This window comes from Bubalus kerabau, chromosome 1, assembly GCF_029407905.1.
Source record: "Bubalus kerabau isolate K-KA32 ecotype Philippines breed swamp buffalo chromosome 1, PCC_UOA_SB_1v2, whole genome shotgun sequence".
Taxonomy (NCBI): domain Eukaryota; kingdom Metazoa; phylum Chordata; class Mammalia; order Artiodactyla; family Bovidae; genus Bubalus; species Bubalus kerabau.
In genome coordinates, this window is record NC_073624.1 from 166,425,021 (window position 1) to 166,452,523 (window position 27,503).

The window sequence follows — 27,503 nt, forward strand, 5'->3', positions numbered from 1 at the left end:
CTCTGGCGCCCAAGCCAGAGAGATGGCTTGGATGGACTTGCTCGGTTCATATAGCCTCCTTGTGGCACACCATGCAAATGATCTCTTGTAAATGGAATGAAGGGGCAGGGAGAGAAACAGAGAAGATAAAAAGGAGAGGAAAGGAGACATTTGGGCCAAGTGTGAGCACGTGGAGGAGAGGGAGAGGAGGCAGAGGGAAGGAGAGGGGCCGGGAGGTCCCTGGGAAGAAGCAGAAGCAAAGGCAGCGGTTCCACACGTTCTCAGCGATGGCCACCAGGGGGCGCTGGTAGCAGGGCTTCCAGGGATGCCCTCAGAGCGGGGAGAAGCTTGGGTGTGGCCCGGGAAGGGGAAAGCAGACTGTCACCACCTCCCCCCGCCCCCCACGTCTGTTAACTCAGAAAGCCCCAAACCCTGGATGAATCCCTCATGACATCCCTTCTTGCCAGTCATATGCTGTCAGTGCTGAAAGGGAAATGAAAGTGAAGTCAGTCATGTCCGACTCTGCGACCCCATGGACTACAGCCCTACCAGGCTCCTCCGTCCATGGGATTTTCCAGCCAAGAATACTGGAGTGGATTGCCATTTCCTTCTCCAGGATCTCTTCCCGACCCAGGGATTGAACCTGGGTCTCCCGCATTGTAGGAAGATGCTTTACCGTCTGAGCCACCAGGGAAGTCCAGCCACCCGTAAAGCAGAAAGAGCTGGTAAACTAGCAAAGGTCTCTTTATTCATATATCCATAAACCATGTGGACAAGTAATGTGCATAAATTCCCAAACTATCGAAATCAAGAGAAAAGTCAGAGACAAAAGTAACCAGGCTCCAAGCCCCCTTCATCGGAGCTGAAGTGGGGAAGAATTCCAGAATTACAGACTTGAGGATACTTCTTGCAGAGTATCTTTCTTGCACTCTCTCTGCCAGCTCTTGGGGGCTGCCCCGATAGCTCCAGGGTAAAGAATCTGCCTGCAGTGCAGGAAACGTGGGCTTGATTTCTGGGTTGGAAAGATGCCCTGGAGGGAATGACAAGCCACTCAGACACTCAGTATTCTTGCCTAGGAAATTTCATGGACAAAGGATCCTGGCAAGCTATAGTCCGTGGGGTTGCAAAGAGTCAGACATGACTTAGCATGTATGCATGCTAGCCCTTGGGCATTCGTTTTATCATCCCAGTTTCTGATGATAAATTATCTCAACTGCTGGACAGCATGGTGGGATGAGGCATCCATAACTGTGGTCAGGATGGGACAGTGGCTTCTGAGAGGTATGAGGGATGCTCAAGGGGGCAGCTGGTGGGTAGACATGGAGTCAGGAGAGGGGTCCAGTTGGAGACGTGGATGCAGAGTCCTCAGGCTGCAGCTCTAGAGTAGTCAGAGACACAGGTGTGCATGTACAGAGAGAAGATGGCAACTTGGAGAAAGCCACCCCTGAAGTGGAGCGGAGAGGTGATTACGGGGTGGCCTAGGGTGTGCAACTGGATATGTCAGGGAAAGGACAACCATGTCACGCAGTGTGGAGAACGATGGAACCCACGCTCAGCCACGACCCCCAAAGGCCTGAAGCAGAGTTGAGGGCAGGGATGGGGCTGAAGACAGCGGGCAGAGGCTGAGACCAGAGGGGCAGTGCAGGAAGCAGAGACTCCTGACGGGGGGGGTGGAGGGGGTGGGCAGAGCCACAGGAGAGATGGCTTGGGGCTGGTCCACCCAGCCTGAGATGCGTGTGTCGCTCTGGAGACTGAGGGAACAGCTGAAGCTACGAAACAAGAAGGGATGCTTAGTGAAGGAGACTCCCCGATGAACCGGAAGCGGAATCCGGAAGAGATAGGAGGGTGGGAAGCAGAGCAGAGACATCTTAAATGACTCCAAGTGGGCCACTCTCTGGGCCAGGTGCAGCCATGAGGCTCCTAGAGCCTGGGATCCCCGAGAACCAGGGATTCATAGGAGGGACTGAGGAAGGACAGGGACAGGGGAGATCCTGCAAGGTGAGGTTGGGCAGCCCTTATCTCAGCAAGGCCAAGACCAGCCCCTCAGGCCAGAGTGGGAACAGGAAGGCTTCTTGAAGCCAGAGCCCACGGGTGTGGGGCTTTGGATTGGGCTGCATGGAGGCCACCGGGTTGGGAATCAAGAGCTCTTTTCCAACTGGTTCTGCCCACCAACTAGCAGGGCCCTTCCTGTCTCTTAGTTTCCCCAGCTGCAAAGTGACCAACTTCATCAGGATGCTCTGGGAGATCTGGCAGCTGGGCTCCTGGCACAGGGTCTCTAAAAGAGGATCGTGGACCCCTTTAGTAAAACCAAAGACAGCATCAGTCTCTCAGACACACGGTACAAACTTCTGCATAAACTTTTGAGATTCTAATCGTACCTGTAAACAAGGAACAATCACACCCAACACCCCACCAATTAAAAAGCCTTAATAAACAGAAATAGGATGCCAGCTCCTTCAATAGCAACCATGGCCCCCACACAGACCAGCTCCTAATGAGTTTTTCTCCTGTTTGCTGATGGAGGACATTTGTAATAAACTTTAATGTGGAAAAACAAGGTGCATTTAACCAAAGCTGCACACATCCCTAATTCTATGTAAACTATAGGAAGCAGTACATTAACATTTAACAATCAGACACTCAGTCAGTGTGAAGCTAGTGGAGCTGTGTTTACTAGAAAGCAGGCACCAAGTCATCTTTTATCAATGGCCACAGAAGGAGCAGAAACCTGCCGTGGCTGCCCTCCAACCCCAGCCTGTGCGTGAATTAAGAGTCTGCTCCACACCTTTCCCCCGCGGAGTGATACTGATGGCTGTGGAGAAACTCGGCTGAGCAGGGCAGACGCGCTCCGTGCCAAAGTCTGTTAGGCTTGTGCATTCAGGAAACTGTTTATCCCAGAAAAATAAATCTTTTAATAATTTTTTTTTTTAAATGTAAAGTGTGTAGTGTTAGTCACTCAGTCCTGTCTGATTCTTTTTGACCTCACGGAGAGAGGCCTGCCAGGCTCCTCTATCCATGGAATTTCCCAGGCAAGAATACTGGAATGGGTTGCCATTTCCTTCTCCAGGAGATCTGCCCAACCCAGGGATTGAACCCATGTCTCCCACATTGCAGGCTGATTCTTTACTGCCTGAGCCACCAGGGAAACCCAAAAACAAAAATGTGAAGTGAGCAATTAATTCAGAATGAGCAGAGGTTTAACCTCTGTTCTACTTGACCACTACAGAGTAGCTGAGCCCATTCTCCTTCCAGAAACTCCCAGACCCAGCTTTCTCTGGCTCCTCTCTAACTCCTCTGAAAGTTTGCTCTGCTCTGGTACCCTTCAGGCACCTCGCCTGCTCTCTGGACCAGCCCTGCGGGCAGAGGAGTGGTGCCTTGGTGCACTGCCTCCCTTGGGGGAGTCAGCGCACTGTTAGGGCTTCAGCTGTGACTTATCTTCTGAGGCCGCGCCCATCATCTCCCCAGGGGTTCCATATCTGCATTTTCCAACAGTCCCAGGAACCAGAAGCATGGGCATCCCCTGGGAGCTTGTTAGGAACACAGATACCCAGGCCCCTCTCAGGCTTCCTGAACACAAGCCCCTGTTACCATGACCCAGGTGATGCCTGCACATGTTAAAGTTTAGGGAACACCAGTCCATCCAATCCATCTGGACACTCCCCAGAGCTTAACACATCCAGGCTGGAGGCAGATCCTTCCTCCAAAACATGAAATTCTTCTTTGTTTCCCAACTTGGTGAATCGCTTCTGTCTGATGTGTGGGGCGGGCTGTGGGGGTTATGCTGGGTGAGGGGGAACCTCAACATCCCCACCACGTGGCTGCCTAATCTTCTAACAGGCTGCCTCTTGACCAAGGATACTGGGTCAGGGTGTGCTGGGTCAGGGATACTGAAGACAGCATATTCTATGTGGAAGCCAGCCTAAACTTCAGAGCCAGCCAGCACAAAAAGGCTCCCTCCAACATCCATGTGACAGGGTGCTCACATGTGCTCACTCTACCAGAGTGGCTTCAGCCAGAGTGGCTCAGTACTGCCAGAGTCCCTACTCTAAACCCAAGAGTCCCTCCCTTAGGAGAACCTCAGGCCTGAAGCCAGCCGGTCGCTCTCCATACGAGGGCCTGTGAGGGGCCCACTGAGTGAGATGCAGATTGTGGCACAAGCTCATGGTTACAATTCTGGATGCTGGATATGATGGAAGTGGGCTCCTTGGGTGGTGCCCTCAGCGTAATTCTTTTGCTTCATGCTTTGGGAAGCAGCTCTGATGCGTACTGTTTTAGTTAGAATTCTCTTGACTGCAACCTGACCGGCTTGAGCAAAACCAGAAGTTAGATAGTAGGAGAGGGGGCTAGTTTATTGAATCAAAAGAAGATCTAAAGGAAAAAGAAGAGTCTGGGGATCTTAGTGGCTGCAGGCTGGGATTCTGTCTGTGCTCCAGGACCCTGTCTTCCCTACTGCTTTTTCAGTATCTTTTTGTTTAGCAAGACTTCACCCCTTGGCAGATGTTGCTGTAGGTGGTTCTGACAGGTGGCCTCCCAGCTTAGCTGCCTTCTAAGATGCTTTCTTTCTCCTAAGAATTCTGGTCAGCCCAGACCAGGCCTCATGCATGCTTTGGCCTGTTTGTTGTGGCCTGGAGCATGAGTCCCATTCTCGGCCCAGCCTAGGTTGTAGTCATCCATGTCAGAAACAGGGATGAACTAAGCCATGAGCAGTCCCTAAAAGCATCAAATGGTTTAGTGTTTTTATCCTGAGTGAGCCTTTGGGCTCATCCATGTGTGGGTTGATGACTATGTACTAAAAAATATATAGTGCCCCGTGTCATTTTCACACCAATGAATATGAGAGGGAGGGTTAGGCTTAGCTTTTTCTTCTCTGCCCTGTGAGTTAACAGAGACATGCTGGTTTAATGAAAATGTGATCTAAAAGAAATCCCAGCCCTGTCTTCCCATCACAACTGCTTTAGTTCAGGGTCCAGGGCTGTGACTTGGCAAGGCAGTCTCATTTGGGGATACCCCTTCCCCATCCTTGCTTCCTGTTATGATTCCGCCATGCATGACCAAAACCAAATCCCCACCGAATCTGAGAGTCCATGCACTCTGCCTGCAAGAGCCACTGCATTCCATTCTGAGCAATGGGCTCTTTGTCCTTCATTTAAATGTATAAGCCGTTGTCCATGTTGAAAACGGCTTATCTACAGCTGTTCCCACAGATGCTTTACAGCAAAAACACATTGAAGAACTTTCCCTAATTTCCATTTGAATGATATATATTCCTTATCTTTAGAAATGACGAGATAGGCATAGTGGTGTATTTGATAGAAAACAAATAAGGAGACTTACTTTTAAGTTTATTCTGAAAATAACATCAAGATTTATCATCCCAAAGAAGCACTGGGTACAAATCATCCATTGCTCCCAGCTCTGAGCAGAGTTTGGACAGCTTGCTTCTAGATAACAGTGGGGCAAGCTGTGCTCGGATGTTGCCAAGAGCTTCCATGATTCTCTTAGGAAGCATGTTCAGTAGGAGGTGTTGGTCTTGAAGCCTCTTCTTAGACCCTATGTCAGTGGATCCCCTACTCACACACCTCAGCGTGGATTTATGCAAATATGACCAGAGTTTTGGAGCAAGAGTCTGAATTGAATCTATATCAATGACTTGTTGGATTTTAACCTACAGAGACCCTTCAAAACTCGGCTCTTCTTGGTGAAATGTGTTCATTTCCATGCGATGACAGAGCTCCCACTGGATTTAACACAGTGGGTCTGCTGGCGATTGAAGTTCGATTCAGTTCTGCAGAGGCCCAGAGGCCTCCTACTCCATCGCCCTCTCTCCATCACCTCTCAGACGCCCCACGCCCCACTTCCCCCTGCTACTCCCAGGGCCCCACCTATCTATATTTTAATAGCTCCTCGTGCAAATCAGGAAATCACGTTCCTTCCTCACCATGTAACCATGTCCTACCGAAGAGTGCCATGATGAAACATGATAGAATACCTAGGATGATAATGATATGAAAGATGTACTAACCGTATAGTCTCCTGTTCTAAACGATGCCCTACTTCTGGAAAGTTCTAGTGAGTTCTTCTTTAAAAACTGCACAGCTTACTCACTACCTTGGAAACTTGGCAAGAAGGAGAGTATGAGATACAGGCACAGGCAGCAGAGAATAACTTCCTTTTTGTAAAGTCAGGATATTTTCACTTCTGGAAAATCATCACCTGCTCCTGACTTGGACCCTTTCCAGGAAACCACGAGAGGCACTCATAAGCCATCATGGGTCTTTGGGAAAGTTACCATAGAGCTAAGTTCATGGACAAATATTTACTTTTTAAAGTTAACACAATGAGAGCTTTAAATAGTAAAGGCACTTCATTTTAAAAATATGGACTGGTTTTAGCATGCATGTTAATATAGTGTACTTGTGTAGCAATTTCTAGCATCCAGAATCTTCCAAGTCATTATCCTGTCATAAGAATTCTATGAGAGGTTAACTCACCTTTGTATAAATAGAGTCTGAGACTAAAGGGGATAAGAACCTCGATCAAGTTCACATGGCTGTACAGAGGGGCACAACTCACATTCATATTGTGTTTAAAATATATAATTTAACATATATACATGGTCCATTACAAAGCCAAACAATTTCTGTACTGTGCAGTAAAAACCCACCCATAGTACACTCACACATCAAGTGTCCTTAACAACACAGCTGACACCTTGGCCTGATCCAGAACGGTGAGGTCATGGATGTCATATAGGTCCACAGAGCAACTTTCTCATAGAGCCATTTGCCAGGCATCCCTGCAGATCTCCCACTCAAGTCCATTCGAATTAACATGCAAAGTTGAGTCAGCAAGGCACGTTGTGATGGGCCAGCACAGGGGGAGGGTGTGAGGGGGTATCCAGGACATGTTTTTCCAGCTTGGCTTATACTTCCTACTCTCCTACCATTAGGGAAGCAGTCAAAAGACTTTGCTCTTGCACGAATGGATGTTCAATTAGAGATAGTAACCTTGGCACACTTCCAAGAGGCCCCCTTCTTCTATTCTGTCCATCAAAAGCACCACCCTGCTCCTTTTGGAAAAGGGCAAGTGAGAACTTCTTGGAGAATAGTCTCTATACAGGGATAAGCCCCCCTGCCAAAGGGCTGGAAGCACTTCAGAATGAACAATGTTCTACTTGTCCTGTGGTTGTGGACAGTAATGGGTGGGGAAACAGGCACTGGGGTATCCGGACAGTTCATTGTCAGCTTAGACCCCAGACTGCCCCGCAATCTCTCTCTGCCCTTGAGTCAGCAGGGTCAGTGCATCTATTTAAAACAAGAGACGCTATCTTGAATGACTGCTTACAAGAAGCACTTTATGCTGCTCTGGGTGCCCTGGCAATGTTATCTGATCCTTTGAAAACCAATTAGTACATCTCTACCATCTCACACTTGGGCCCATAATGGTATTTCCTCTAGCTATATACTATGAGCTTGATATCACAGATACAGGAAGGGTAGAAGATTAAAATTCAGATTAAAAAAAAAAAGATAAAGAAGAAAAAAAACATAAAGGGGTTTGGCTCAGCAGAAAATCCTCTTGAATGGTCTCAGAATCAGAGTCCTCACCCTTCAGGGCTCAGACCCAGAAAATCTTGTCCTGGGAGATTTATCCAAAGGGCCGCGGCCCCTGCTCTTCGCAGAAAGGAGCTTCATGCCTCTCTGAGGGCACCTGAAATGCCGCTGGAAAGGGGCTCCCACCACACAGAAGGCACGAGTGAGAATACAAAAATAAGGACTTTGTATCCAAAGTTTCATAAATAACTGGAGTGGCAGATATTAAATAGGACGCAGGGTTACAGCTTGTTCTCCTCGAAGAGGATCTGCGCGTAGACCGTGCTGGTGGGGATGCCCTTGGCTGCCCGGTGGGGCTTGATCAGCTCCAGCTCAGCGTAGGTCAAGTTCTCCTCGGCAATCTTAGGCTATAAGACAAAACACAGCACAATTGGAGCCGACCACAGGGAGCTCAGCATCACACATCCATTCATCAGGCATGTATTTTCATAGCACTTTGGGGATTCAAAGGGAAATAAATGGGCAAAAAATTTTAAGGCATATGTAAAACTTAAATAACCTAAAGCTACATCTTGTCATCTTATATAGAACACTATGTCCTGCAGTTAAACACCATTCGATTTAAGTTGTTATAGAACACTTACAAAAAATGATTAAACATGAGGCCACAAAATAAACTTTAATTTCAAAGTAAAAATAATGTAACTAACAGTCTCTGCTGGAAAGAATAAAACAGAGACAGAAACAAGAAGTCCTAGAAATTAACAACAAAACTAGAATGCTATCACCTAGAAATTTTAAGTGACTTAATCTATATAAAACTAAAATTTCAGCATATGATGAAAATAATGGCAAAGAAAATATTACATGCCAGAACCTAAAAATGTAGTACTTGGAGAAAAGTCATAATGTTAAATATTTATATTAAACAATATGGATGAAATGGATCAAACATCCAATTTAAGAAGTTAGAAAAAAAAAATAAACAAAAGCAGAAGGAAGAACCAAAAAAAAAAATTAACACTAGACACATAAGTCAGAAGATAGAAAAACCATAGAATAAATAAAAATAAACAAAAGTTTATGCTTAAAAAACACCAATGAAACAAACAAAAACTTAAGATAGGAAGGGGAAAAGCATAAATGAATGGAATGCTGCTGCTAATGAATGGAATGGGAAATGCAAAAACCTTGAAATACTAGATAAAGTGAGTAATATTGTAGAATAATATAAATTATAAACACTAGCATGTGAATTGGAGAAGGCAATGGCACCCCACTCCAGTACTCTTGCCTGGAAAATCCCATGGACAGAGGAGCCTGGTAGGCTGCAGTCCATGGGGTCGCTAAGAGTCGGACAGGACTGAGCGACTTCACTTTCACTTTTCACTTTGATGCATTGGAGAAGGAAATGGCAACCCATTCCAGTGCTCTTGCCTGGAGAATCCCAGGGACGGGGGAGCCTCGTGGGCTGCCGTCCGTGGGGTCACACAGAGTCAGACACGACTGAAGCGACTTAGCAGCAGCAGCAACATGTGAATGTGCTAATTCCATCAAAGAAAAGAAAGAAAGAAAGAAAAGAAAGGGACAGAGGAAGAAAGGAAGAAGAGAAAAATACTGTCAAAAGCACCTGGCACAGGCAGTGTGATAAGAGAACTTCCAGAAGAAATCCCTTTGAGGAACAGATAATCCCAATATAATTAAACTGGTTCACAGCATTACAAGAAAGGACAAACGTCACATACTTTAGAACAATCTCATTTATTAGTGTATAAGTTAGCATAAATCAGATTTACTCAACACAAAAAAAGCACACTAAAAGATGATCATGCTCAAATGGATCTTATTCTAGGCATAGAATAAATGGAATAAATAAATGAATGGAATAAATGGTTCAGTATTAGAAAAATCTAATATAATTCATAACAGTAATACAGAGAAAAACCATATGGTTATCTCTATAGATACTGGAAAGGCATTTAAAATTTTAAATTTTTGTTAAAAATAATTCTTGATAATATAATACAGTCATAGATATTTTTTTCCTACCATAATTAAGGAAAATTATTAAAATAAAGAATAATTTGTGATCCAACTCCAGTGACATTAAAAATATAAAGCTATTATAATTAAAACTCTGTGATACCAAAAATGAATAGACACCAATGGGATTGATGAAAACATGCATAAATTAACCCAAATATTATTTTTCAATAAATGATGTTGGGATACTTGGGTAGCCAATTGAAAAAAGTCATATTGTTCACATCTATCTTTACATTAGATAAATTCCAGATAAATTAAAAATTTTAAATTTTAACATGGAAAATAAACTCAAAAGTGCTAGAAGACTGTGTGGGGAAATTAAAAAAAAATAATCTCAGCAATTACTTAAAAATGTATTTAAATTATTTAAAAATTATTTTTAAAAATCTCACCAATTTATAATATGTGTTTTAAAGTCTTACACAAAACTCAGGAGCAATAGAAAAATGACATGCAGATTTTCATGCGATACATTGCAGAATATTCTCTAAATAAAGTCAAAGGACAATTGAAAAAAATGAGGAAAATACTCACAACTCAGATCAAAGGGTCTTATAAGTGAATAACAATAATGGCCAACAGCCCATTAGAAATTTAAGCAAAGAACAAGAGACAGGATCAGAGACTTCACAGGAAGGGAAACACAAAAGTCCTCACACGTATTAAATGAGACCCCACCTCTCTCAAAATAAGACAAGAATGATTTAAAATCACTTAGACATCAGTTCTTGTCTCTCAAGCTGACAAACTAAAAGTTTTCGAAAAGAAACAGCAAGAAACAAGTCCTCTTATATATTGTTGGTGGAAATGTTATTGGTACAAGCAAAACATGGAAACACTTCCGTGGGCATCAATAGGAGTCTGATGCATTCTTTTTCTTTTTTTTAATATAAATTTATTTATTTTAATTGGAGGTTAATTACTTTACAATATTGTATTGGTTTTGCCATACATCAACATGAATCTGCCACGGGTGCACACGTGTTCCCCATCCTGAACCCCCCTCCCACCTCCCTCCCTGTACCATCCCTCTGGGTCGTCCCAGTGCACCAGCCCCGAGCACCCTGACTCATGCATCAAACCTGGACTGGCGATTCGTTTCATATATGACATTATACATGTTTTAATGCCATTCCTCCAAATCATCCCACCCTCTCCCTCTCCCACAGAGTCCAAAAGACTGTTCTATACATCTGTGTCTCTTTTGCTGTCTTGCATACAGGGTTATTGTTACCATCTTTCTAAATTCCATATATATGCGTTAGTATACTGTATTGGTGTTTTTCTTTCTGGCTTACTGCACTCTGTATAATAGGCTCCAGTTTCATCCACCTCATTAGAACTGATTCAAATGTATTCTTTTTAATGGCTGAGTAATACTCCATTCTTAATGAAGTATTCGACATAGTCTTTAAAAAGGATGATGAAGCCATATGAGAGCACTGTATGTTTTACTATCATTGTGTAAATATGTGTGTGTGGGAGTAAACACACATGTATATATTTTATGTGCTCAGAAAGCCCTTAGAACTCACCTGGAAATCAAGAACTTGGTCTTCAAGGTTCCCTCTGGGGAAGTAGACCGTGTGGTTGGAGAGAGACTCACCCTTTGTGGTATGTATTTGCTGAATCTTGTAGATGGCACATTATTTAAGCAGCAGATTAATTAATTTTAATTCGCAATTAGAAAAATAAAACTCACTGATTATAGTTGTAAAGGACACCTCGCTTTTACTTGAGCAGCTCTGCTTTTATTTTTTGGTTTTGTTTGTGTTGTCATGGTTTTATTTTCATTTTTTGTGCTATACCTTGATTAACTCACCAAAATTCAGGACAAAAAAATCATATACATTCACATTAAGTTTCTTAAAATGTGTACCAAAGGCAAAACTCCTCTTTTCTTTTGAGATGAAGCATCGTACTAAGGTACAGGGAGGCGAATGTAAAGAACTGCTTACAGCCAGTACCTACTAGCGAGGGACACCGCCACGTGACCTTCATAATTATCTGGCTCTGTTTAATTTCAGTGTTAAGGACAGTTATATGGATCAGATCCTCCTGCTTGTCCGTTTATACCAAAAATCTTCACCGTCCTTCTTAGTCACCCACATCTCACCGGCCAACAAAAATGCCATTTACCTTTTGCCTTTCGGTTTAGTTACATTTCACGTTATAATGATTCCGTTTAGAAATGTCATGTGTCCTCAAATAAGCACACAAAACCCAACTCATGTAAATTTTAGAACCAAGGTTTATGAAATCATATTGTCCAGGTGTTGATCACATTACTCTGAAACTGCATTGTTTCCTAGCATAGATTATCTGTTTATTCCTAAGTTATTCCATTATGTTTGGATATGAAAAATAACACTAGCTTTCTCAATACAGGTCACCAGGCTGGCTTGGCTGATGTGCTGTTTTCATACATTTTTATGATGTTCCTATAGTAAACATAATTTAATAAAGCCAAAGCACACTAAATAAATAATTGCATCTAGAAAAGCAATAAAAGCAAATAAAATTAGTACTTTCATAAGTGGAAAGGTACTTCAATTACTGCTACAAGCAACAACCCACCATAAAATGTGTCGAATCATTTCCCTTATGCATATTTCTGGAATATAATAATTTGATTGAAGATACAAGGCAGCACACAAGAGGCTCTGAATTGTGAAGTGTATACAGTTTCCAACAGGAGATGCATAATATCAGTCCTTGGCACCTTTAAAGAACCTATTGTTTTTCTGGCATGCATCCTTGACTATCCATATCAACCATGTGCTTAATTACATTTCCCAGCTTGTTTAACTAGAAATAAATTTCTTACTGCCACTAAAAAGGAGAAAATGTAGACTTCTCACCAGCTTTCACTCAGCTACCTTTCTCTTCACTGATGCTTTAGGGGAAGGCTTAGGTGCATTAAGCAGCAGCTTAGAGAATAACACTGGCATATCAGTGAGAGTAGGTAAGACTCAGCTTCCCCGTTGGCTCAGCGGTAAGGAATCTGCCTGCCAATGCAGGAGATGCAGGTTTCATCCCCGGGTTGGAAAGATCCCCTGGAGAAGAAAATGGCAACCCACTCCAGTATTCTTGCCTGGAGAATCCCAAGGACAGAGAAGCCTGGTGGGCTGCAGTCCAGGGGGTCACAGAGAGTCAGACTTGACTTAGTGACTGAAACAACAGACAACAGGAACCACAGGGAAGACTACAGAGCTGGGAGCGAAACTGGGAGCCAGGAGCGCAAGGTCAAGGTTAAGGGGCAGCACAGCGGCGCAGGCCAGGGTGAGGGCCTGCTCTAGGGCCCCACCTGCATTTCAGGTGGTGTCTTGCCAACACGAGCGTGTTTAGATTTAAGATAAAGAAGCACTCCTGATGTGTAAGGCAATTCAAGAACTGGAGTGCGGTGAGTGGGTCTCTGAAAGTGAATCAAGACACACTGCAGCTAGTTCTCTGGCAGCTTCTGGCCCTCAAATGGCCCCCTTCAAGCCTCTGTCTTGGTCCTGGTGGTGCAGGAGGTACACGGGACATCAGCACTCAAGAAAACAAACTGAAACACTCTTGAACTGGCTGTTCACAAGCAAACACAAAGGCAAGTGTGAAGGCAGGACTTCCAGGCCGCAGACACGGGCTTGACACCTGGGCCCGCCGTCGCTGCATTTCCCAGAAACAGGAGGGGTCGGGCACCAACAGCCGGAAGTCCTGGTAGGGTCCTTTAGAAGAAGCCCTGGCACTTTCTAAACGTGTGAGAAGCAACAGTCCTCTTTCCCAGGACTGTTCGGTTTTACTTTCTTTTCCCTTTCTCCAGGCCTGAAAGACTCAGCCCATTTCTCTTTGTATTCCTCCAATAGCGGCCCAGTATCTGTGTCAGCTGCTTGGTGTCTTGTAGGTTCTAAACCCCTTTGTTTTATGTGTCTTTAATCTCACTTTTCATCCATTTCCTCCCAGTCATGAAGAACCCATCCCCCTGCTCTGGAGTGGAATTCTGTGAGCAAGAGGGGATGGAGGCTCAGATGCAGACACGTGTCAGTGCATCCCAGGAAGGCAGGAATAAAAGGAAATTTTCTCAGTTCAGTGAATGTGCTCATGGGGAGGAGGCGAGGAGAGTGGTCCCGACGCCGTCACCCGGTAGCTGCCTGCAGAGCATGGGAGCAGGGGCAAAGTGCTCACTGGACAAAGGATGAAGAGATTTTATCATACATTTTTATTAATTTATTTATTTGCATATATACTTATATCTCTCTAGCCGTGCCCCTGAGCTATGCTCTCCAATGTGGGTGATACCTCCTGCCCCTCCACCCCACAGGCTCGCCCAGGCATGGCGCACCCCCCGAGCTAGGATTAAGATCTATTCTCACCTCCTACTATGTCTTCCAGGGACACCAAGAATTTTGTTTCACTTCTTAATTTAGAGACTTCCCTGGTGGCTCATATGGTAAAGCATCTGCCTACAATGCGGGAGACCTGGGTTCAATCCCTGGGTTGGGAAGATCTCCTGGAGAAGGAAATAGCAACCCACTCCAGTATTCTTGCCTGGAGAATCCCAGGGACAGGGGAGCCTGGTGGGCTGCCGTCTATGGGGTCACACAGAGTTGGACATGACTGAAGCGACTTAGCAGCAGCAGCAGCAGCAGCCAGTATTCTTGCCTGGAAAATCCCATGGACAGAGGAGCCTGGAAGGCCACAGTGCAAGGCATGGCAAAAAGTCGAACACGACTGAGTGGCTTCACTTTCTTTCTTTCTTAATTTAATTTTCTTAAAAGACATGTAGTAAAAGTGACTTTCTAATGGATCATTACAGGCATCCAAACACAAGAACAGGTTTCTGGGCCCACTGCCCCCTCAGGACTCAGGACAGTCCCATCACATGCCTTCAGGGTATCTCTGCAGTCCCGTCCTCCCTCTAACAAGACCCTCAGGCAATCCTGACCTGTGTTCTGCCGCTGAGGCCTTCTCTCTTAAAGCATGTCATGTGAAAGGCATCGGCATGTAACCCTGTGGGGTCGGCATTTTTCTCTCAGAATAGTTCCCTCACGTGTCGGCCAGCTTGCTGCATGTGTCAACAGTTTGGTCCTTTGGATCACTAAGTATTCCATGGTGGGTCAGGTGCTGCATTTTGCTTATCCATTCACCTGCTGAAGGACATTTGGGTCATTCTAAGTTTTTGGTGATTATGCACAGAGTTGCTATAAATGTTCATTGCAGGTTTGTGTGGGAGATTTTCGTTACTCTAGGGTAAACACCCAGGAATGGGGCTGCTGGGTTGTATGGAAAGAATGTTTAACTTCAAAAGAAGCTGCCAAACTATCCATTCGGAGTCCATACCATTCTAACCTCCCCCCAGCAATACTGAGAGTGTTCACTGCTCTGCACATATGATGGCACTTGGTACTGTCCATACTTTTTATTTTAGCCATTCAAGTAGATGCTAGTGGTCCAGTAATTACCTTCTCACTGTCCTCAGGGGACTCAGCAATTCCAGACTTGCACTCAAATTCTCACTGATGCTGTGCCCAATTAAATTCCCACACTGTACGACATCCCCTCAGAAGAACTGGGAAAGGATGATCACACAGACCAGGTTTCAAATACAGTGATGGACTCTTCTGGACTCCAGGTGTAACAAAGTGAGTCTACAAGCATCAGAGTTTGAAATGCCATGTCTCCCATCCCCTGTCTTTCCTTTCTGCCAGTGGTGAGACGCTGCTACAGCAGATGACAGCCTCCAGGCTGGATCTCCCACTTCTCATTTAAGCCCCACTTACCCTCAGCTTTAGAGTGATGATTATGGAACATATGTCAATGGGGAAGGATTTACTGGCTAAAGCTAACACCAGAAAAGTCAGCTTCATAGAATTCAGAAGTCGTGTACCTCCTGGAAACACACCTCACTTCAAGCTCCTCATTGGAAATTTCTGAGTGCTTCAATTTGTAGGTATGTTTTTCAGGAATCAAGCCAAGAAATAACTTTCCTACCAGGAGAGAGAGAGGTTTAACAATCTATGCAGACTCCTGCAAAACAACACCTCTTCATAGAGATCACAGATGGATGTGCAAGTTGAATTAAGTTGCAGGAATAAAAGAAAAATGCAATTGCAGCCACTGCAAGTTCTCCAGTGTCAGAAGTTCAATTGGGTAATACCATTACTGCAGCAACAGATCAATAACTAGGACATGCGATGTTTATGCTAACGTCACCTTAGAGCTTAAAAATGTGATTGCAGTTCTACCGAGTTGCACGATCAGGAATCTATTTACCCAAGAGAGAATTACATATTATCCATATCATCAAGGGCAGACTTCCTCTTCCCCTTTTGAGATAAGTGCTCATTTTTTATTCAACAGAGGAGTACCTGGTAAAACAAACACTCCTCCCCTAACATCCATACATGTGCAACCATGGCCAGTCGGTGGGGGGTGCTGTGCATTCAGAGACGCTCTATTCGATGGAAAGCCTTCAGTGGAAACTTGTAGGTCCCAACTCCTTAAATGCCCTGTAAGAATCAACTTGCCTTGGAAATGAACTTGACTTAATTTTGAGTTCCACGGGTCTGTCAAATGGCTTATTTATTTATAGTTAAGCATATTATGGAAGGAAAAAGTAGAGTTCCCTGGTGTGCACATTAAATGAAAATAAAGTCTCAAAATGAACAAAATAAACACATTTCCAAGACAGATATGTTAAACGATGGTACAAAGGACGCAATCCAGAAGTGACTTTGCGAGGCGACAGACAGCGGGGTTTCAGAAGTGGTCCTTCCGAGACAGAACTCAGGAACTGTTAACTCATCTTCATTAACTCACTTACTCCTCACATATCAGTCCTGTGAGGTGGAGCCAGTGGTCATGGCCACTTCACAGAGGAGCAAACAGACTCATGGTTCCAGGTCCTGCAGCCATTGCTAGGCAGAGTCCTGCCTGGAATCCACCCTCTGCTCAGCAGAGGTCCCCTGACCTTACAAGGGCAGGGTCAGCAGCAGCGACTAAGACTCTGATGCGGACGCGCTGCACCCAGGTGAGCCAGCCAGGGGGACAATAGACCTTGAAATCCCAAAGGGGAAGAATGACCTTCCAAGACAATGGGGAAGCTTTACTGGTACGAATCTCTGGAGAGCGTGTTTTCAGAATAGGCCTGCACTGCTCAGTGGGCAGGCAAGCTCCAGATAAAGGGGAAACAGGGCAAGGAGACCTGCCCACCCCCATGCCCATGTGCATCCCAGGCCTGGCTTGGTGTGAGGGGACAGAGGCTCTGAGGGCAGACGCGTGGGGCTGACACCTATCGGAGGACGACGGTGAGGAGGGGAATCTCGTTGGAATCCCTTCAGGCGACGCCTTGCCTCTCTCCACAGTATTACCCCCAAAGGACTCTTAGCCCCCAAGAAAGGAGCAAGTGTGCCTCTGACCAGCCCGGGAAGAAGATGCAAAGGGTACAGGCTCTGCTTTGACCAGGCAGCATGTGGGGTGGCAACAGACTCTTGATTAGAGGTGCCCACTGAACAGGTAGAAATATGCAGCCAAGGAAGGACTAGGGATAGGACTGAAAATCCAGGGGAGTTTTCTGAGGTACCCTGCAGCTAGAGCCACATGCCAGGGCTAAACTCACCATCTCCTCGGAGCTGAGGCCAGTGGCACACTGGGACCTCCGGCTGTAGCAGCATAACTCGCAGCAGCATCCTCCTCAGCGGGGACTGGGATCCAGCTGCACTCCCAAACCCAGCAGGCAGCTGTGACCGCAGACCTCGGTGCACCTTGACAATCTGAACTAGAGAACAGGACTCTCCTCTACTGTGCGTGGAGACAGAGGCGCTCTCTGAGCCCCACTCCCTTTGTTCCAGCCATCTATAAGCCTTGCAGAGACCTACCTCACACCCGGCTTCCCCTCCTCATGGTTACCCAGTGACTAACGGTCGATACCCAGTGTTATCTAGGACTCTGGAAGGATTAGAAAGCCTCTGTAACTCAGCAGAGAAGCCGTGGATGGAGTTAAAGGTTTCAAGGTCTTATCCAGGTGCGTTGGCACCTTGGGTTGGATGAAGTCATTGAGAAACCATAAGCAGAGCAAATTCACATCATGCTCCTGAGTCTAGAGAATTCAAAGGATGTTTAGCAAAGTGCATTCCCTGAATGACTCTGACATGATGGAAAGTCACATGCCCCTGGCTAATTGCTCTGAGGACAGGCAGAGGTGACTGGCTTTAGAGGGTGACGAAGCTCTGCCCTGAAAGGCCCGAGGCTTACGAGTCATCAGATGGATGGATATCTCTAGATTTCACCAACATATGTTTTGGAAGCTAAAATGTAATTATGGACAATGCTCTTGGGAGGGTCCTGATACACGACACCTCTCACAGCGTCACAGTGAGAGCTCCATGATCTAATAGAGTCACTCATTTTCTCTTCCCCATGGACCGCAGATGTATGTTTTCCCAGCTGTCTTCCCAAAGTACTTTTCCTGGCAGTATTGTTCAAGAGAAAGCTTATGCTTCGAATAAGAGAGTGTTTGGTTACCTACTTCCATATAGAAGTCCACTTTAAAAATCTTCATTCTTGAATCTCAATCTTCTAATCAACTTCAATCTTTAAAACTTAGATTCATCGGTTTGAGCAAGGGTCTGCCTGGCGATAAGAGCATGGACTCTTGGAGACTGACTTATTTACTGTCTGTGTGACCTTGGGCAAGTTGCTTAACCTTTCTGTACCTCTGTTTGTAAAGTGGGACCCATTCTAGTACCTATCCCACAGGGTTAGTTTGAGGATTAGATGCATTAATAAATGTAATGTACTTAGAAAATTACCTAGCAGCTAAACAGCAAATGCTACACAAGTGCTCAATTATTCTTATGACTACAATTTTTATCACAGAAATGAACAAGTGTTGCTTTAACAATTGGTCCCTTTGAAATATTTAGAAGCACAGAAAAGAAGATAGGCAGAGATTATTTGGAAAACATCATGTACCAGATACTGCTGGGTGCCACTGGAGCTCAGACAATTGCCCAGAAAAAAAATCAGGTAATTTTTAAATAGTGGGACAGATAGTTGTTCTAAAAAGATAAGTTGAATTATGCCATTCCCTGCTCTGCACAAAATTCCCTGTTGTTTCTCTTCATCCTTGGAATAAAGTCCAATGTCCTTTTCAAGATCCTCATCCTTCCAGATCTTGCCCTGGGACTCCTCTGTCCCCAGCTCACATCCTATGTCCCCCATGCTGACCAGTGCTCCAGCCATGCTGGTCTCCTTGTGTTTCTTGGACACACCTGGACAGCACTTCCTGTGTGGGGCCTTTGCCTGGGCTATGCTCTCTGCTTGGATTGTTCTTTCCCCACATGGCAGTGCGGCTTGCTCCCTCACTTTATCAGGTCTTCGCTCCAAGGCAGCCCCACCCCATCAAACACATCCCTGCTTGGCTCCCTACCCTGCTCTCTTGCTCTGCAGAGCGCATGTCACCCCTTGGCACTAAAAAGCTCTGTATATCTGGTGAGCTTCTGTCTTCTCACTGGGATGCAGCGACAGCAGCTCGTGTCCACTAGGGCACCAACAGCCCTTGCATAACGTCCTCTAACTGCCACCCTCATTTCACAGGAAAGGGCAAGCTTGGGGCCAAGAGCTAGCAAGCGCCAAAGCCAGGGCAAGGACCAGCCTCTCACCACATCACTCAGCTCAGTGGGAGCAGGGGCTCTGCCAAATGTATCCACTGCACCCAGTGATATGCAGGGAAGTTGCTGAGCAACTGACCCCCCGAGAAGAAAATTCACCTGTAGCATTTGCTGACTTACATGTGTAAATCCTCCCACAGTGGCTGATTTCAAGATGCCAGAGAGATTTCCTCTCTGTAGTAGACAGGAGTGGGCTGAAGCATGCCACTACAACTTAGCTCCTAGAAAGATAGCCGACCTACGTGCTACCTGGCACATAGGAGCTACCCAATGTTTGTACTGGTAAGCATTGGGATAGTACCTGCATGGGCACATGCCATCAAAGTGAAGTGTGTTATCACTACTATCAAAACCATCATTATCACCACCTTCATCACCAGCAGCACCAATACCATTACCAACACCAGCTTTATGTCACAGACACAATGCCCAAGGCACAAAGCAAGCACGGAGCACAAATGTAAATCAGCAGTAGGTATGCTCGTTTATTGGTTGGGTTTATATGTAACACGGGCAACGGGCACCTATGACTGAATTCGTAGTTTGCATTCATCATCTTTCTATGCATGCTGTATAATCTTAATTCACAGAGCTGTGTCTTATTGCCGCACATGTGCTTATTAGAATTTATCAATTCAGCTTTAGGAAAGTATAATAATAATAAGCATTGAAGGTGGCTAGGGAAACAAAATCCCCTAAATATACCATTAGTTTGTCACAAACTGAGCTTCACGTAGAAATTTTCTTCCTGACATTCTGGATGCCTAGCTTGATGTTACAGATATTATAGGTTGATGATGCTTTATTACTCTCTTTTTTTTTTCCCCAAAATGGTACTTCATTTCTCGTATTCTCTATTTGAGATAGAAAAAGTCTTCTAATAACAACTCTGAAGTGCTCTGCATTCAAAACTGAAGTTTTCAATGAAATAGGCTTTAAAAAAAAAATCAAATATACAAATATTATTGCTCTGTGAGATTACAAAAATAAAATAGAATGAAAACATTTAAAAAAAAATTTCCTGGCAGTGCAACAATCCCAACAATGAAGGGCCCAATAAAGGCAGCAAATTAGCTGAGCTGAGATGGAAAGCGAGCTGCCTCTCACAGGGACCTTCCCTGTAGACACTCAGAGATGGGCCTGCCCCAGAGTGGGTTCAAGACCCCCAAAGGCAGGGTGGGTCTGTGTGACCAGGCGGAGTCACTCAGCAGACTGGCCCTGCTGGACTTCCAGCCTGCTTTCAGCCTGGGCTGTCCTTGGCCGCAGCTCACCTCTGTGACGCCTATTCACCTTTGTCAGGGGTCAAAGGCTGCAACCCCTACAGCAACTCGTACACTCCCTGTCAACACTGGATGTAAGACAGCAGAGCAATTCCAATGAATCTGTGATGCAGCAAATGGGAGAAACACAGTTCCGAGGTGGTCAATCCCGAAGCCACCGGTCTCCTGAAAGCACACAGCTGCGCTATCCTTCGAGAACAGAACGGGAACGACTCCCTCTGTATCACTTCTAGAGGATTCTCATTGTCTCCCGAAAAAGGGTCCCCAGTGAGTGCTTAGGGTGCTACCAGTCTTAAAAGATTCCTGAACGTAATGGCTTCACTTGGGCCATCCTTAAGAACATCAGAGTCTTGACCAACTTCCACTGGCCTGTGATACAGTTGAGAATCCTCCAGCCCAGCAGCTGTTTGGAGACAGCGCAAGGCAGCCGAGGGACATCAGAACTGACCTCCTGGCCTACAGGGAAGTGACAACCCTGCATCAGGGCTGAGTCCCTAATTCGGGATGTTCCCACTGCCACTTCTGGGACGCCTGATCTTGCCTCCTTGGTGATCACATCTCATTCATGAAAGACCCAGCTGCTCACCCCTCCCTCTCTGACAGAAGGAAGCCCATGAAATGAAACGACTTCTGTTTTCCCCACTCTCATCCATTCCGAAGCCCCAGCATCTCTTCTTCCCTCCAGTCGACATACATAACTCCCCGTGACAATAATGGGATGTGCATGTGTACCGAGGGGGGCATAGAATTTTTATCTCTCTAAAAATGGGACTAGCGTGGTACAAGCATAGTTTTTGTTTTTTTCCCAAGGCTTTTACTTGGGGCGATATATTGTTCATGTGGTTGTGGGTTTTTTCCTTCTTTTTAATTTTAAATCGAGATTATGCACATATATTATGCAGGTTAATATATCCTTTTCATGTAGAATTCAACTGGAACCAGCGCTAGCACGTTTAACGACAACAAGAGAAAGTCTCCAGCTTATTATAAACATCCTTCAAGAAACCTGAAATGCATGTCCTCTGGAAATAATTTTGCTGGAGTTTGGGTTATTATTAAAATCTTCTCAGAATTCCATCACTGGGGTCTAATGGGCCTCAAAGCCCTTTTCCGCTGCTGATCAGAGAAAAACTCTTTTTGGTCTTAGAAGTACATTCTGGATAGTGAAAACTAAGCTGGAAGAAGGGGCGTCTTTCCAGACACCAGGGAAACCCTGAACAGAGCTGGCATCTCAGTCCTGGGCTGATGCTGGGCGGAAGGAAGGCCCTCTCCTAAGACAGGTTCCCTTCAACAATGATGGAATGAACCTCATCCTCTGGCTGTTTTAAGTGCTCTGATCTTTCAGATTCCATGAGAGGAGGCAGGTTTACTGCAGACTTTATAAACTCAAGGGAATCCCAGGCAAACGGGTCTTGGCTACATATTCCCTACACGACAGAATTCTCTACCTGTGACTGCCAGGGGTCCTAGAAGGCCACAGGACAGGGCTACACCAAGCTGAGATGGGGATGAGCTATCCAGGAAAGGTTTTCAGGAATGAGGGAGAGTCACAATACCCTTTAGAAGTAGATTCTCATGTCTAATTATGTCTGTTGATAATGAGAAAATTCACCATTCTCCCAAGTGGGCTGACCTGTCTTACTAAAATGTTAGTATAACTATTTCTGGAGGTGGCCAGTGACGACTCAATCTTGCCAGCAATAACCCAACCAGAGCTGGCTACTGTCTGTTACGTTACTCAGAACTGTACTTCTTAAACTTCAAGGTGCATCGGATTCATCTGGGACCCTGTTGAACTGCAGATTCTAATTCAGTAGATCTAGGGTGGGGCCTGAGCTGCTACTTTCCCAACAAGTTGCCAGGTGATGTCCAGGTTGCTGGTCCCTGGACCTCACATTGAGCACTGAGGACTTAGAGCTGCAATCTCAGATCTTTGTCCTCGATTCATTCACTCCACATACAGTGTGCAGATCCCAGGTCCCCCGCTGAGGACACAGTGATGGACAAGTTGTCTATGACTTTAAAACTAATGTTAATCAAAATTTAAAACTTCTGGACATTAAAGGACATAGTCAACAGAGTGCAAAGGCAACCTACAGAATGGATTAAAATATGTGCAAATTATATATCTGAAAGAGTTAATACCCAGAATATATAAAGGAACATCTACAAACACACACAAAAAAATCTGATTTAAAAATGGGGAAAGACTTGAACAGACATTTCTACAAAGAAGATATACAAATGGCCAAAGCACATGAAAAAGATGCTCAACATCACTAATCATTATGAAAATGTAACTCAAAACCACAATGCGATACCATCTCACACCCATTAGGAAGGCTACAAAATAAAACAGAAAATAGGGGTTGGCAAGGATGCAGAGAAAACAAAACCCTCGTGCACTGTTGGTGAGAATGCACATCCATGTTCATAGTAGCATGCGGCAGCATCCCAAGAGTCCATCGACAGATGAATGGATAAACAAAATGTAATATATATACATAAATCAAAATATTATTCAGCTTTAAAAATGAGAAGGAAATTTTGACACATGTTGCAACATAAATGATCCTTGACAATGTTATGCTAAGTAAGACAAGCCAATCACAAAAAGATAAATACCAAATGATTCTATTGATATGAGGTACCCAGAGCGGTCAAATTTATAGACAAAGTAGAAGGGTAGCTCTCAGGGACTGGGGGAGGGGAGAGTGGAGAGTTATTTAATGAGTACAGACATTTGCAAGATGAAAAGAGTTCTGGAAATTGTTTGTACAACAATATGAATATACTTAGCACCACTGAACTGTATACTTAAAAATGGCTAAGATGCTAAATTTTATATTATGTGTATTTTAACACAATTTTTAAAAAACTTTTAAAAAATATTTTCAGTGTCTAAGGTGTCTACCATGTACAGCCTTCACAGTAAGAGAAACATAAAGGTCACTTTGTAAAAAGGCACGATGTGGTTCTAGCGAGGGAGAAAGTTGAGTCAGGCATGAGAAGTGCCAAGATACAGGTGAGGCCAGGTGCTGAGGGAGCCCTGGGGGGCGGGGGGAGGGGCGGTCCTGAAGTCAGATGGATGGGGAGGTGGTGGGCATGCGGGCCAGCTGTGGCCGGGGAGGAGCAAAGGACAGCCAGGGGCCTGAGAAGTAACAGACAGCCTTCGGTCACCAACGAACATGCGGATGAGGGAGAAGAAGGCACCTAGAGTTTGGACAGCAGGGATATCCTAGGTGGGGCAGGACCGGGGGAAGGTGATGAATTCATGTGCCTAAGTTGGGGTACATGTGGAGCCCCTTGGGGAATGTTTCACAAGCAGTCAGAAGAGCCACTGCGGAACTGGCTTGAAGACGGAGACTAGGAAACCAGCGCGCTGCACAGCTGGCTGTTGCACCTGTGAGTGTCGAGCCTCCCAGGCAATGTGTTCAAGGAGAAGAGGACCCAGAGGCAGGTGACACTGAGGAGGTGGAGGAGCGGAAGCCAGCCTCAGCGTCTGGGGACGGGGGCAGCCGAGATGGAAAGCGGTCAGCTGGGGTGACGGCAGGCGACCCAAGATTACTCCCAGGGACAAGGGCGTCAGTGCCTTGCGGGGTCAGGTGGAACAGATTAACTAAAAGGTGCCATGGGAGTCGGCGATGGCAAGGCCCTGACATACAGAGGGTAGCACTGATGTCTACGCGAGTCCAGGTGTGTGAAGAAGTGGGGCTGAGGGAGCAGGAGGCCTCAGAAAAGAAGGTGGTGTGTGAGCTCCCTCCTGGAGGTGAGAGGCAGCCCTGTGGGAGGATGAGCCAGGCAGCAGGTGCAGGACAGAGCCCATGGGGCCAGCAGTAAGGGGACCTGGACCACACAGGCTGGTGGGGTGGAGGAGGGGAGTGGGAGACCAGTCATGACAGCTGCCGCTGCAGGAAGCCATGCTTCATCCTGGAGGCAAGGGGGAGCCACCAGAGTATTTTAAGCAGGGAAATGACATGACTGGAGTTGTGTTTGAGAAAGATCCCTAGGCTGTAGTGCAGGAGATGGATCCGAGGGGGAGACAGGATGCAAGAGACCCACTGGGAAACTTGTTGTAATTAGGCCCCTGATGTTGCTGATTTCCCCGTGTCTTCAGCCTTCTGCTCTCAAGGCATAGTTTCTCCTTAGAGAACAAGGGTAGTCTGATCTTTCTAGCTACAGAGCGCTACAGGCGAGTGACTTGGTTCTAGAGAGAGGAAACAGAGGGGACCCGCTGAGGGAGCCTCAGTGAGGAGGCGTGACCCTGAGGCAGGAGCCCACGGGCCTGCATCCTCTGTGAGTCGGTCTGGGGATGCTGCCAACCCAACCCTCCAGCTCACAGTCCCTGTTGCTATCGAGGTGTCACCTCTCCATCACAGAGACTGTTTTCTCTTCCTCCACGAGGTCTCTGAATCAGTAAGTGGCCTAGGGCAAGAAAAGGAAATCAAACACACTCTGCTCCTTCTGAAACAAGGGGGCGACGACAGCCTTTTCTGGAAGTGTGCGAATTATCTCAATGGGGTCAGGGATCCCAAAACCACGGGAAGGAAACAGGGGTCCCCTGAAGGCCTCAGGGAGACTTTGATCTAGTGTCCGTCCCCCCACCGCCAACTGGAAGGATACACATTTTGAGTTTTGGGAAAGTGTGTCCTGGCCCCCTAAGGATGGAGAACCACTGATATATTGGAATAATGGTTCACTGTCAGCATTCCAGGTTGTTAGACAAAGGGAACACACTGTCCATCAGAAAGAACCTTGGTGATAAGGCACGGCTTCATAAGCTAATTTTGAGAACAGGTTGTTGTGTTTGGTTGTTTTGTTAAAAGAGGGGAAGGCAGTTTTGACACCTCGATTATAAAACATCTAAAATGCCTTTCTCACCTCTTTTTTCTTCTTGAGTCCTGTCATTTTTTCTTTCAAACCACTATTAGTCTCTGGTATATATACTTCTTGCAAAATGCCATGTTATCTTGGAAACATGAGAAAAGATATTAAGCTTTGAGGATGAAAACGCAAGGACCCAGGCCTGTCATTTTTGCCTGGAGCCCGAGGGTCTGCTGGGGGTCGGCGTATGTGGTTGAGATGAGGGAGATGGAGCCTGCAATCACCTAACAGAGGAGCTGACACGTAGTAAACGCTCGGTTCATGGAGGCTCTTCCTTCTTGCCAATGAGTCAGTGAGGCAGTGGGCAGGTTGCTTTCTTGGGGTGAGCATGTATCAACATCACTCTGGAAAGACGGGCTGGGGAGCTGGAGAGCTCTGTGGCCAGCGACCACTCCAGGAAACACTGTATTATGGACTTTGTGGCAAAATGCAGCAATTATAGAATTAAACACCTAAACTGGTACCAGATCCCAAAGAAAAGATGTTGCTAAATTATTTTCTAAATTACCCACCAAGGCCTGTGTGAGTCAACAGGTAGCTAGCTATTGACTGTAGTTTCAGCTGCCATCAAGACTTATTGATCTGAGAGATAAATATCGACCAAATTGAGACTGAGGTCAATGCTGGACTATTGGGAAAATAAATCTTAATATTAACCAAAACCTGTAGACGCTAGGCCTGGTATTTTTGACACTAAACTGCTGATCAGGCAGAGGTACACTCAAAGTCAGTTCTTTCCTTTATTGTGTATTGGTGTAGGTGCAAACTGGTCTTCAAATTGACGCATTTCTGGAAAATTTGGTTTAAAACATTTTAAGTCTTTTCATATCTTAAATGATCAAAGGACAGGAAAATTGGTATTTAATAACAGCAGTATGGATATTTCCAAAAAACAAAGAATCCATTTTGAACTGCATATATGACTGCCCTGACTTACTTTCTGTGCAAATCAAGAATTTCCTCTGTTGGATCTCCGTCCCAGAGGAGCACGCCAGCTCAAACAAACAAACAAAAACTCCACAACATTGGGAAGGAGGTGGGCGGGGGGTTCAAGATGCAGGGGACACATGTACACCTGCGGCCGATTCATGTTGATGTACGGTAAAAACATCACAATATTGCAAAGTAATTATCCTCCAATTAAAATAATTAATTTAAAAAATAAAATTTGATGGAAAAAAAAAAAAAACTCATGTGGGGCCAATTAAGGTGTGAAGAAAGTTTTAACCATTCCCCCAAAAAAGTCCACAAAAAAAAACGTGTGATTGGGACCAGTTATTTTTGAAAATGCTATTGAATCTACGTCATTTATAAGTGGCCCCAAACTGCTGAAGGAGGCAGCACTGTGTGGCTGTGAACTAGAGAGCTGCCCATTCAAGGCTGCTGACATTGCTCCGTCCGGGCGGAGCAGCCCTTTCTTCATGAGAGATGCAATGCTACCCGCCGCGGGTTGTAGGCACTCACTTTCCCTAAGAAGAGTGTTTGTGTGTCCCCACAGGCAAGTCTAGGAATGGGGGAGCTTACTGTGAGAATTAAATACGATGACATGCAAAAAAGCACTTTTTCTTATATATCCCTGGGATGTATCAATGGAACGTCAATAAAGAGCAGTTTCTGTTTTCACAAGGGGTAAGAGATTAGATTAGAAACAACAGGCCCTGAGCAACTTAGGATGTAAAATGGCGAAAATTTACAAAAGTGTAATCAGTCTTGAGGTTGTTGGTAAATACATGGGTTAGGAATAAAAGATCTGGAAAAGATGCACCCACACCTACACACACGTGCAGTGGTATGCACAGCTGGGAGACTGAGCTCAGACAATCGGGGGAGTCTGCTTTTCGTGGGTAAGATGCAGGATGCTCTAAGAAAAGTGGATCATTTCAGCCTCTGGGTTCAACTGAGTTTCCCAAAGTCCACTGAAGGACCATAGATCTACTGAAATTAGCAAAACCTTTGCTGCTGTGTTTGAGGACAAGACCAGTATAGTCAATAGAGTAGAAATGGTGAGGAATTTTTGATGACATGAACCAGATGGAATCACACTGCATGAAAACAGAACCCACAGTTCATTGCAGGGAAAAGGAGGTTCTCTCTTGGAAAACAGAGGA

General features: G+C 45.4%; 1 protein-coding gene across 1 annotated transcript in view; it reads right to left on the reverse strand.

Moving 5' to 3' along the window:
• Window positions 1–5,884: 5,884 nt before the first annotated feature.
• The window catches only part of VSTM4 (V-set and transmembrane domain containing 4), an 81,682-nt gene continuing 60,063 nt past the window's right edge, over window positions 5,885–27,503 (reverse strand). The window contains exon 8 of the mRNA XM_055538385.1: window positions 5,885–7,939. Coding sequence (XP_055394360.1) covers window positions 7,814–7,939 — 126 coding nt within the window. The 3' untranslated portion in view covers window positions 5,885–7,813. The remainder of the gene's footprint in view (window positions 7,940–27,503) is intronic.